Source organism: Glandiceps talaboti, chromosome 9 (assembly GCF_964340395.1).
Source record: "Glandiceps talaboti chromosome 9, keGlaTala1.1, whole genome shotgun sequence".
NCBI lineage: Eukaryota > Metazoa > Hemichordata > Enteropneusta > Spengelidae > Glandiceps > Glandiceps talaboti.
Window position 1 is genome coordinate 25980114 of NC_135557.1, and position 14134 is coordinate 25994247.

General features: G+C 39.0%; 1 protein-coding gene across 1 annotated transcript in view; it reads right to left on the reverse strand.

Annotated features, from left to right (window-relative positions):
• The window catches only part of LOC144440044 (kin of IRRE-like protein 3), a 17341-nt gene extending 4680 nt beyond the window's left edge, over nt 1–12661 (reverse strand). Inside the window, exons 1-7 of the mRNA XM_078129274.1 lie at nt 12652–12661; nt 10542–10859; nt 6629–6796; nt 6160–6306; nt 4978–5238; nt 2776–3030; nt 2305–2468 (exon numbers count right to left, since the gene is read on the reverse strand). Of these exons, the coding sequence (XP_077985400.1) occupies nt 2305–2468; nt 2776–3030; nt 4978–5238; nt 6160–6306; nt 6629–6796; nt 10542–10859; nt 12652–12661 (1323 nt within the window). The remainder of the gene's footprint in view (nt 1–2304; nt 2469–2775; nt 3031–4977; nt 5239–6159; nt 6307–6628; nt 6797–10541; nt 10860–12651) is intronic.
• Between the last annotated feature and the right edge of the window lie 1473 nt (nt 12662–14134).

A 14134-nucleotide genomic window follows, 5' to 3' on the forward strand; every position in this document is an offset into this window, starting at 1 on the left:
CTTATCAGTGGAGACTTAAAGGCCTGGGTTTCAATCCCAGGTTCTCACATTAGAGTTATTATCAGTGCAGACTTAAAGGCCAGGGTTTCAATCCCAGGTTCTCACATTAGAGTTATCTTATCAGTGGAGACTTAAAGGCCAGGGTTTCAATCCCAGGTTCTCACATTAGAGTTATTATCAGTGCAGACTTAAAGGCCAGGGTTTCAATCCCAGGTTCTCACATTAGAGTTATTATCAGTGCAGACTTAAAGGCCAGGGTTTCAATCCCAGGTTCTCACATTAGAGTTATTATCAGTGCAGACTTAAAGGCCAGGGTTTCAATCCCAGGTTCTCATATTAGAGTTATTATCAGTGCAGACTTAAAGGCCAGGGTTTCAATCCCAGGTTCTCACATTAGAGTTATTATCAGTGCAGACTTAAAGGCCAGGGTTTCAATCCCAGGTTCTCACATTAGAGTTATCTTATCAGTGGAGACTTAAACATTAGTGTTTCAATCCCAGGTTCTCACATTAGTGTTATCTTATCAGTGGAGACTTAAACATTAGTGTTTCAATCCCAGGTTCTCACATTAGAGTTATCTTATCAGTGGAGACTTAAAGGCCAGGGTTTCAATCCCAGGTTCTCACATTAGAGTTATTATCAGTGCAGACTTAAAGGCCAGGGTTTCAATCCCAGGTTCTCACATTAGTGTCATCTTATCAGTGTAGACTTAAAGGCCAGGGTTTCAATCCCAGGTTCTCACATTAGAGTTATCAGTGGAGTCATGAGGATTACATAGGATTACTCTTTTTTTCTGGACCAACTTTTTCTATAACTTTGTTAGTCATCTGTATTGCACCTTTGAAACTTTTTCAAAGTGGGCCTTTATGAAATAGCAGTGAATATCAAGATTGAACACAGTCCTGGAATATGTGCATGATGGAATACTCTTGGTGGTTTTTAGAAACCTGATCACAACTGAGAGAGAAATCTGGAAAACTTAATCAGAATCATTTGGTGAGACTCCAATGAAATATATTATATGGAACTTCTGACCAGATTTGACATACGTACAACTCTCTACAAACGTTATGTGATCACAAGTGACATTCTGTTATGTTTTTTAAGCAATGTACACCAATGTTGACTGTACACACTGTACACCAATGTTGACTGTATACACTGTACACCAATGTTGACTGTATACACATTGTACACCAATGTTGACTGTATACACATTGTACACCAATGTTGACTGTATACACTGTACACCAATGTTGACTGTATACACATTGTACACCAATGTTGACTGTATACACATTGTACACCAATGTTGACTGTATACACATTGTACACCAATGTTGACTGTATACACATTGTACACCAATGTTGACTGTATACACATTGTACACCAATGTTGACTGTACACACATTGTACACCAATGTTGACTGTATACACATTGTACACCAATGTTGACTGTATACACATTGTACACCAATGATGACTGTATACACATTGTACACCAATGTTGACTGTATACACATTGTACACCAATGTTGACTGTATACACATTGTACACCAATGTTGACTGTATACACATTGTACACCAATGATGACTGTATACACATTGTACACCAATGTTGACTGTATACACATTGTACACCAATGTTGACTGTATACACATTGTACACCAATGTTGACTGTACACACATTGTACACCAATGTTGACTGTATACACATTGTACACCAATGTTGACTGTATACACATTGTACACCAATGATGACTGTATACACATTGTACACCAATGTTGACTGTATACACATTGTACACCAATGTTGACTGTATACACATTGTACACCAATGTTGACTGTATACACATTGTACACCAATGTTGACTGTATACACATTGTACACCAATGTTGACTGTATACACATTGTACACCAATGTTGACTGTATACACATTGTACACCAATGTTGACTGTATACACATTGTACACCAATGTTGACTGTATACACATTGTACACCAATGTTGACTGTATACACTGTACACCAATGTTGACTGTACACACATTGTACACCAATGTTGACTGTACAAACTGTACACCAATGTTGACTGTATACAGGAACTTTGAAAATGTCTTGACAATCACACAGACACAAACACAGATGAATACGTGAAGTGAAATGAACACATACCTGTAGTGACTTACAGATAGACAACACAGTGCGGTGCCTGTTTGAGATGAACTATTATAGTAACCCCACATACATAGTGCTGTGTCTGTTTGCGATTGATATAACAAAATGTTTCTTACACTTACTATACTGGCTGAATACCTCCCATCTCTTCCGCTTTCTATGGATCCTCCTTCCCACTCCCATTCCATCTTATCCGGTAATGGACGTGTGTTTGTGAAGCATAGAAGAGATGCAGTCTTATGCAGCTCAGCATACTGAATGGGATTACTGGTGATTATTGGAGCACCTATATAACACATTATACCATGCATAAGCCATTAAATATGGAATTTATAACCAGGTCATTCTAAGTTACGATAATGAATGTCTACATCACTGGTTTTGCTTTCTCAGAATTCAATCCCTACCCTAGTGAACATACTTTATTTCATTGCTAATTTGAGGGTATTTCTCTTATTTTAGAGAAGTCACACAATGTAGAATGGTGAAAGTGACTTTTTTGAGACTCGTTGGAGTTGGATATCAATTAAGGCAGCTTGTTCCCTCTAACTGTTCAACAAAAAGATGAGTTCTGTTATGGTTTTAACACTTACTGTTGATATGCAGTGTTGCAGTAGTTGTAGCATCTTCAAATCCAGGTACATGTGCAGTGCATACATACACACCAAAGTCAGTGTCATGGACCTTGTCAATTTGTAATGTGGACATACCACTCAGCATGACATTACTACCAAGACGTTTCCATGTAATCTTAGGAGTGGGATTACCTACAGCTTCACACTGGAAAGTTGCTGTACTGCCTATATCTACTGCTGTATCTTCTGGGGGTTTAGTGATTCTTGGACCATCTACAGCAAACACACAGAAGAATAAATAACGGGGCAAATACGTTGTGTAGTCAACACACACCATTTATGAAATCAACTGACATGATAAGCACTGTGACAGTAAACTGTACAGATGTTAGAGTACCAGGTACGGGTAAGAAATGATTGCTATTTCATTACAAGCCAAACCCTATCCAACACCATTAGAAACACAACACATACTTGCATTGTGCAGTAAGTGTTCTAGATACATTACCCTGTCTAACACTATTAGTAACACAACACATACTTACATTGTATGGTAAGTGTTCAAGATACATTACCCTGTCCAACACTATTAGTAACACAACACATACTTACATTGTACAGTAAGTGTTCTAGATACATTACCCTGTCCAACACTATTAGTAACACAACACATACTTACATTGTACAGTAAGTGTTCTAGATACATTACCCTGTCTAACACTATTAGTAACACAACACATACTTACATTGTACAGTAAGTGTTCTAGATACATTACCCTGTCTAACACTATTAGTAACACAACACATACTTACATTGTACAGTAAGTGTTCTAGATACATTACCCTGTCTAACACTATTAGTAACACAACACATACTTACATTGTACAGTAAGTGTTCTAGATACATTACCCTGTCCAACACTATTAGTAACACAACACATACTTACATTGTACAGTAAGTGTTCTAGATACATTACCCTGTCCAACACCATTAGTAACACAACACATACTTACATTGTACAGTAAGTGTTCTAGATACATTACCCTGTCTAACACCATTAGTAACACAACACATACTTACATTGTACAGTAAGTGTTCTAGATACATTACCCTGTCCAACACCATTAGAAACACAACACATACTTACATTGTACAGTAAGTGTTCTAGATACATTACCCTGTCCAACACCATTAGTAACACAACACATACTTACATTGTACAGTAAGTGTTCTAGATACATTACCCTGTCCAACACCATTAGTAACACAACACATACTTACATTGTACAGTAAGTGTTCTAGATACATTACCCTGTCCAACACCATTAGAAACACAACACATACTTACATTGTACAGTAAGTGTTCTAGATACATTACCCTGTCCAACACTATTAGTAACACAACACATACTTACATTGTACGGTAAGTGTTCTAGATACATTACCCTGTCTAACACTATTAGTAACACAACACATACTTACATTGTACAGTAAGTGTTCTAGATACATTACCCTGTCCAACACTATTAGTAACACAACACATACTTACATTGTACAGTAAGTGTTCTAGATACATTACCCTGTCCAACACTATTAGTAACACAACACATACTTACATTGTACAGTAAGTGTTCTAGATACATTACCCTGTCCAACACCATTAGTAACACAACACATACTTACATTGTACAGTAAGTGTTCTAGATACATTACCCTGTCCAACACCATTAGTAACACAACACATACTTACATTGTACAGTAAGTGTTCTAGATACATTACCCTGTCCAACACTATTAGTAACACAACACATACTTACATTGTACAGTAAGTGTTCTAGATACATTACCCTGTCTAACACCATTAGAAACACAACACATACTTACATTGTACAGTAAGTGTTCTAGATACATTACCCTGTCCAACACTATTAGTAACACAACACATACTTGCATTGTACAGTAAGTGTTCTAGATACATTACCCTGTCCAACACTATTAGTAACACAACACATACTTGCATTGTACAGTAAGTGTTCTAGATACATTACCCTGTCCAACACTATTAGTAACACAACACATACTTACATTGTACAGTAAGTGTTCTAGATACATTACCCTGTCTAACACTATTAGAAACACAACACATACTTACATTGTACAGTAAGTGTTCTAGATACATTACCCTGTCCAACACTATTAGTAACACAACACATACTTACATTGTACAGTAAGTGTTCTAGATGCATTACCCTTTCCAGCAGTATTAGTAACACGGCACATGATACTAATCTGGTTGTATTCTGGTGGTACAGCTTCTAAAGCTATCGTGTCTCCTACTAAGTCAGACATTACTACTCTATCCTTCAACCATTCATAACTAATACCCTCCATTGGATTAGCATCAACTTTACACTTGAGTGAAATTGTTTCTCCTTCTCTAGTAACTTCAGGATCCACTATGACACCAACCATAGGGGCATCTGTGACAGGTTGATCAAAAGAAAACTGTGTTAATAAAATGACTGACGGATTGATCAATTTCTTTAGCTTTATTATTACTTATTACTTACAACATACTATGGACAGCATGGTATAGTAAATACATAGACAATATGTCACATTACAATACAACATGCTATTGACAGCATGGTATAGTAAATACATAGACAAAATATCACATTACAATACAACATACTATGGACAGCATGGTATAGTAAATATATAGACAAAATGTCACATTACAATCAATTCACTAACAGTTCATCAATCAGCAATCTGGCAATCAATAAATCAATCAATAAATGAAGTAATCAATTCATCCAGTAGTCAATCTATTTATCCATGATTCAAATAAGTCAATAATCAATCAATTCTAGTATTTATCAATCAATCAATTATCAAATTCAGCAATTCACCTTACAATGAAGTATTCAATCTATCAATTCAATTATTTATCAATCAATCAATTTATCAATCAATCAATATATCAATCCAGCAATTCAATCAATCAATTATCAAATTCAGCAATTCACCTTACAATGAATTATTCAATCTATCAATTCAATTATTTATCAATCAATCAATATATCAATCAATCAATATATCAATCCAACAATTCACCATTCAATTAAGTAATCAATCAATTTATCAATCACTGAATTCATGAGGCCCACAATTAACCAACCAACTAACCAATCAATCAATCAATCAACCAACCAACCCACCAATCAATCAATCAACCAACCAATCAATCACTGAATTCATGAAGCTCACAACCAACCAACCAACCAACCAACAAACCAATCAATCAATCAATCAATCAATGACATAATTCATCACTTCCACATTCAATGACTTTGTCAATCAATCAATTAATTAGTCAATGTAAACTTGATACTTACATTGTACATCTAGTGTTGTAGAACTTGACAATGGCAATTCTAACGCTAAATTAATAGATTCACATGTATAGACAGCACCCATATCTGCAATACTTGGGGTAATTACTAATGCACTACTGGTATTTGATAGCTTACCAGTTTCATCCTCTGAAAAGATACAGTGAATATTTCAATTCAATCATCAAAACGTCACACTTGACATAATACAAGTATTGGAAAATCTGGCATACAAGACATCTGTGGTGAGTATTTTGGGAAATAAACATGGTTGCTGATAGTAAGGTGTGATTAGGTATATGTCAGTAGGTAAAATACAGCAGGCTTATATAACTATGCAACAAATATATTCAAAAAAAATTCAAAACTCAGGTACTGCCTTTGAAGTACTACAGTTGGACTAATGGAATAAAGTCATCTACATATAATTTACATGAAGCTATATTTAATAAATAAAAATGTATTTACGTACGAGCTAGAAAAGAATGAGAGTGTGCGCCTGCCACCACTATACCATTTTTCTTCCATGTTATCGTAGGGGCGGGGTTACCATATGCTGAGTGACATGTCAGATTGGTTGAAACAGAGGCATTTACTGACCTCAGTTTACTACCAACTATAACTGGAGGTTCTGGAGGAACTAAAACACAACACACAATCATTAAATATTTGTCATTATATATGTTGAAATGTGGTGTGACGTGACGTGGCATGGCGTGGCATCATGTGATGTGATGTGATGTCACGTAATGTAACGTAACAACCTGACATGATGTGACATGATGTAATACAAATACAATATGATACAATGTAATATAATGTAACACAATATTACATTTATACAAAATAATACAAAATGCAATTATATACAATACAACATGACACGACACATGACACAACACAACACAACACAACACGCCACAACAAGCACACAACACAACACAACACAACACAACACAACACAACACAACACATCACGACACGACACGACACGACACGACACGACACGACACGACACGACACGACACAACACAACACAACACAACACAACACAACACAACACAACACAACACAACACAACACAACACAATAAATAAATAAATAAATAAATAAAATGCAGTTTAAAATAATAAATCTGTTTAAAATACCATGATGATACAGCTGAAAACACAAACATTTCTCATTAAATTATGTAGGAAATGCATGAATGTTTGTGAGAACATCATTGTCAAATCTAAAGATAACACCATTGTCAAATCTACATACAGATGAGTAAATATGTTTACTACAAGATGAATTCACCACATACCACAACTGGGTGTTTAAAGAGATATACATAGGAATTGATGCAATTTCAAAGATTCTCTTGCATTGTTTTCATAACAGCTTTGAACACCAGGTAAACATTTCCCAATGAATTATAAAAACATTTAATCTCCTGTAACCATTTTATAACTTACACAAAATAACTTATCTATTCTGTAATTGAACTACATTCTTATTAAGGTCAAAACAAGTCAAGAACAAATGCCTGTCTTTGATATGACCTCAATAAAGTGACATCAATTGTAAAGAGAGTAGTGATTTATAGCATCTATAAAATATGACTATTTCATCCAATACACAGCTGTCTATAAACAGTCACTCTCAACAATATATATAAAGTAGAGTCCCTAGCCAAGTACTTGTTTCTAAACATGTAAAAAGAATGGTATTGGTAGAGTCCCTAGCCAAGTACTAGTTTCTAAACTAGTTGGTAGAGTCCCTAGCCAAGTACAAGTTTCTAAACTAGTTGGTAGAGTTCCTAGCCAAGTACTAGTTTCTAAACTAGTTGGTAGAGTCCCTAGCCAAGTACTAGTTTCTAAACAAGTTGGTAGAGTCCCTAGCCAAGTACTAGTTTCTAAACAAGTTGGTAGAGTCCCTGGCCAAGTACTAGTTTCTTAACAAGTTGGTAGAGTCCCTAGCCAAGTACTAGTTTCTAAACAAGTTGGTAGAGTCCCTGGCCAAGTACTAGTTTCTAAACTAGTTGGTAGAGTCCTTAGCCAAGTACTAGTTTCTAAACTAGTTGGTAGAGTCCCTAGCCAAGTACTAGTTTCTAAACTAGTTGGTAGAGTCCCTAGCCAAGTACTAGTTTCTAAACACGTTGGTAGAGTCCCTAGCCAAGTACTAGTTTCTAAACAAGTTGGTAGAGTCCCTAGCCAAGTACTAGTTTCTAAACTAGTTGGTAGAGTCCCTAGCCAAGTACTAGTTTCTAAACACGTTGGTAGAGTCCCTAGCCAAGTACTAGTTTCTAAACTAGTTGGTAGTCCCTAGCCAAGTACAAGTTTCTAAACTAGTTGGTAGAGTCCCTTGCCAAGTACTAGTTTCTAAACAAGTTGGTAGAGTCCCTAGCCAAGTACTAGTTTCTAAACAAGTTGGTAGAGTCCCTAGCCAAGTACTAGTTTCTAAACTAGTTGGTAGAGTCCCTAGCCAAGTACTAGTTTCTAAACTAGTTGGTAGAGTCCCTAGCCAAGTACAAGTTTCTAAACTAGTTGGTAGAGTTCCTAGCCAAGTACTAGTTTCTAAACTAGTTGGTAGAGTCCCTAGCCAAGTACTAGTTTCTAAACAAGTTGGTAGAGTCCCTAGCCAAGTACTAGTTTCTAAACAAGTTGGTAGAGTCCCTGGCCAAGTACTAGTTTCTTAACAAGTTGGTAGAGTCCTTAGCCAAGTACTAGTTTCTAAACTAGTTGGTAGAGTCCCTAGCCAAGTACTAGTTTCTAAACTAGTTGGTAGAGTCCCTAGCCAAGTACTAGTTTCTAAACACGTTGGTAGAGTCCCTAGCCAAGTACTAGTTTCTAAACAAGTTGGTAGAGTCCCTAGCCAAGTACTAGTTTCTAAACTAGTTGGTAGAGTCCCTAGCCAAGTACTAGTTTCTAAACACGTTGGTAGAGTCCCTAGCCAAGTACTAGTTTCTAAACTAGTTGGTAGTCCCTAGCCAAGTACAAGTTTCTAAACTAGTTGGTAGAGTCCCTAGCCAAGTACTAGTTTCTAAACAAGTTGGTAGAGTCCCTAGCCAAGTACTAGTTTCTAAACAAGTTGGTAGAGTCCCTAGCCAAGTACTAGTTTCTAAACTAGTTGGTAGAGTCCCTAGCCAAGTACTAGTTTCTAAACAAGTTGGTAGTCCCTATCCAAGTACAAGTTTCTAAACTAGTTGGTAGAGTCCCTAGCCAAGTACTAGTTTCTAAACTAGTTGGTAGTCCCTAGCCAAGTACAAGTTTCTAAACTAGTTGGTAGAGTCCCTTGCCAAGTACTAGTTTCTAAACTAGTTGGTAGAGTCCCTAGCCAAGGACTAGTTTCTAAACTAGTTGGTAGAGTCCCTAGCCAAGTACTAGTTTCTAAACTAGTTGGTAGTCCCTAGCCAAGTACAAGTTTCTAAACTAGTTGGTAGAGTCCCTTGCCAAGTACTAGTTTCTAAACTAGTTGGTAGAGTCCCTAGCCAAGTACAAGTTTCTAAACTAGTTGGTAGAGTCCCTAGCCAAGTACAAGTTTCTAAACTAGTTGGTAGAGTCCCTTGCCAAGTACTAGTTTCTAAACTAGTTGGTAGAGTCCCTAGCCAAGGACTAGTTTCTAAACTAGTTGGTAGAGTCCCTAGCCAAGTACATGTACTAGTTTCTAAACTAGTTGATAGAGTCCCTAGCCAAGTACAAGTTTCTAAACTAGTTGGTAGAGTCCCTAGCCAAGTACATGTACTAGTTTCTAAACTAGTTGGTAGAGTTCCTAGCCAAGTACTAGTTTCTAAACTAGTTGGTAGAGTCCCTAGCCAAGTACTAGTTTCTAAACTAGTTGGTAGAGTCCTTAGCCAAGTACTAGTTTCTAAACTAGTTGGTAGTCCCTAGCCAAGTACAAGTTTCTAAACTAGTTGATAGAGTCCCTAGCCAAGTACAAGTTTCTAAACTAGTTGGTAGAGTTCCTAGCCAAGTACTAGTTTCTAAACTAGTTGGTAGAGTTCCTAGCCAAGTACTAGTTTCTAAACTAGTTGGTAGAGTTCCTAGCCAAGTACTAGTTTCTAAACTAGTTGGTAGAGTCCCTAGCCAAGTACTAGTTTCTAAACTAGTTGGTAGAGTCCTTAGCCAAGTACTAGTTTCTAAACTAGTTGGTAGTCCCTAGCCAAGTACTAGTTTCTAAACAAGTTGGTAGAGTCCCTAGCCAAGTACTAGTTTCTAAACTAGTTGGTAGAGTCCCTAGCCAAGTACTAGTTTCTTAACAAGTTGGTAGAGTCCCTATCCAAGTACTAGTTTCTAAACTAAAAAATAACCAAATGGGCACCAAGTATTTCAGGTGTCAGTAAAGTTTTGGAGATTAAGATCTTCTCAGGTAGAAGGAGGAATAAATAATATTTGACTTACTTTGAATAATAAGTCTTGCTGGTGTAGATCGTAATGCTGTATGTCCAGAACTTGGCCCAACTTGACACTCATATATACCATCATCTTCTAGCAACACTGGTGCAATCCTAAGATGAAATTCACCTATACTTTCTGTTCCTGTTATAGTATATCGTGGATATCCCGGAAGATTACGATGACTTCCAGCTAAAGCACTGCCATCCTTAGTCCATTGGACTCTACCTGCTATGTTATCAATTGCACAGTGTAGGATGACTTCTGGGGCGCCACCTATGGCTGTTCTTGTTTCTGCTGGCTGAGTACGAAATGTTTGTTGATCTGAAATAAATCAGTCACAGAGAATTTACAATCCAGTCTACATACGATATGAGAGCATTTGATAACAATCATGAAGTGTTGAGATTCCAGTGTACTGAGTGCAGTCCACCCTGAACGGTATAAATGACCTGTGTAGGCAGCCATAGGTTTTTAGTTTCCTAGGGAGTGGAGTGGTGATAGGTGAATTAACTGTAAAGATTTCAAGTGACTGATCACTGAGTTAACAAGACTGAATACCAACTATCCATCATTTTGATTACAATGACCTCAGCCTAGTGACAACACATACAGATTACTTGTCTATGATCTGTGTCTCCTATCTTATACAGTATGTTGTTACTGCAACTGTTGTTATTAGCGCATGGGCATAGCCCAGCCAATTGACACACAGCCCTGGTTTTAGGATATGCCCAGGCCAGTCTTAGCACATGGGCATAGCCCAGCCAAATGGCACACAGCCATGGTTTTAGGATATGCCCAGGCCAGTCTTAGCACATGGGCATAGCCCAGCCAATTGACACACAGCCCTGGTTTTAGGAGATGCCCAGGCCAGTCTTAGCACATGGGCATAGCCCAGCCAATTGACACACAACCCTGGTTTTAGGATATGCCCAGGCCAGTCTTAGCACATGGGCATAGCCCAGCCAATTGACACACAACCCTGGTTTTAGGATATGCCCAGGCCAGTCTAAGCACATGGGCATAGCCCAGCCAGTTGACACACAGCCCTGGTTTTAGGATATGCCCAGGCCAGTCTTAGCACATGGGCATAGCCCGGCCAATTGACACACAGCCCTGGTTTTAGGATATGCCCAGGCCAGTCTTAGCACATGGGCATAGCCCGGCCAATTGACACACAGCCCTGGTTTTAGGATATGCCCAGGCCAGTCTAAGCACATGGGCATAGCCCAGCCAATTGACACACAACCCTGGTTTTAGGATATGCCCAGGCCAGTCTTAGCACATGGGCATAGCCCAGCCAAATGGCACACAGCCCTGGTTTTAGGATATGCCCAGGCCAGTCTTAGCACATGGGCATAGCCCAGCCAAATGGCACACAGCCCTGGTTTTAGGATATGCCCAGGCCAGTCTTAGCACATGGGCATAGCCCAGCCAAATGGCACACAGCCCTGGTTTTAGGATATGCCCAGGCCAGTCTTAGCACATGGGCATAGCCCAGCCAATTGACACACAACCCTGGTTTTAGGATATGCCCAGGCCAGTCTTAGCACATGGGCATAGCCCAGCCAAATGGCACACAGCCCTGGTTTTAGGATATGCCCAGGCCAGTCTTAGCACATGGGCATAGCCCGGCCAAATGGCACACAGCCCTGGTTTTAGGATATGCCCAGGCCAGTCTTAGCACATGGGCATAGCCCAGCCAATTGACACACAGCCCCGGTTTTAGGATATGCCCAGGCCAGTCTTAGCACATGGGCATAGCCCAGCCAATTGACACACAGCCCCGGTTTTAGGATATGCCCAGGCCAGTCTTAGCTCATGGGCATAGCCCAGCCAATTGACACACAGCCCAGGTTTTAGGATATGCCCAGGCCAGTCTTAGCACATGGGCATAGCCCAGCCAAATGGCACACAGCCCTGGTTTTAGGATATGCCCAGGCCAGTCTTAGCACATGGGCATAGCCCAGCCAATTGACACACAACCCTGGTTTTAGGATATGCCCAGGCCAGTCTTAGCACATGGGCATAGCCCAGCCAATTGACACTCAGCCATGGTTTTAGGATATGCCCAGGCCAGTCTTAGCACATGGGCATAGCCCAGCCAACTGACACTCAGCCATGGTTTTAGGATATGCCCAGGCCAGTCTTAGCACATGGGCATAGCCCAGCCAAATGGCACACAGCCCTGGTTTTAGGATATGCCCAGGCCAGTCTTAGCACATGGGCATAGCCCAGCCAATTGACACACAGCCCTGGTTTTAGGATATGCCCAGGCCAGTCTTAGTACATGGGCATAGCCCAGCCAATTGACACACAGCCCTGGTTTTAGGATATGCCCAGGCCAGTCTTAGTACATGGGCATAGCCCAGCCAATTGACACACAGCCCTGGTTTTAGGATATGCCCAGGCCAGTCTTAGCACATGGGCATAGCCCAGCCAAATGGCACACAGCCCTGGTTTTAGGATATGCCCAGGCCAGGCATAGCCCAGCCCAAAGCACTAGCCTAGGTTTCATGTTTTGTTGTAAATCTAATGATTTTGTTTGGTCTAACAAACTATCGACTTGATAGTCTATCTGACCTAGACTGCTGCTGATTTGTCAAGCCCCTCCCTGCCCTTTGTAGAAATGTTACCCACATTATGCATCCCCAATGGCAATGACAGTAACCACCAATACACATAGTAGTATATCCTATTACAAACACCAGACATTTATCATCATAAAGTCTTCAGATTCTTCAAATTTCAACCCTTTCACCCTGCATGGTTATTTTTCGGTTGACTTTGTAACCCAATACTGACAGGATAATGGTTTTTCATTTCTTTACATTAGATCTGTTTATACTCTCTCACTATCCAGTAGGAGTCACTACTTTCTAACTTAGTAACTACCTTCATGGTTTTTCATTTCTTTACATTAGATCTGTCTAAACTCTCTCACTATATATGCAATCCACCTCAAGTCACATACTACTTCCAAACTACTCACTACCAAACTGACTAGATGATATCATCCAGACACCCTCTTGGTTATATCTGCTGAACCAAAACAAATACATACAACATACAAGTATTCTTTTTATCCTTGCACTGTAACTGACTGGAAATAATCTCACAAATAATACTTTCTGTATTGAATATTCAAAGTCAGTGTCAAATATATCAACTGTCTTCGCCCTTACTAGCGCTGCTCACACATCAATGTACAACTTGGTGTAGAATATTCAAAGTCAAAGTATCAAAACAAATCAACTGTCTTTAACCTTACCAGTGCTGCCCACACATATGTACAACTTGGTGTAGAATATTCAAAGAAGTGTCAAAACAAATCAACTGTCTTTAACCTTACTAGTGCTGCCCACACATATGTACAACTTGGTGTGGGATATTCAGAGAAGTGTCAAAACAAATCAACTGTCTTCAACCTTACTAGTGCTGCCCACACATATGTACAACTTGGTGTGGAATATTCAAAGTCAGTGTCAAAACAAATCAACTGTCTTCAACCTTACTAGTGCTGCCAACACATATATGTACAACTTGGTGTAGAATATTCAGAGAAGTGTCAAAACAAATCAACTGTCTTTAACCTT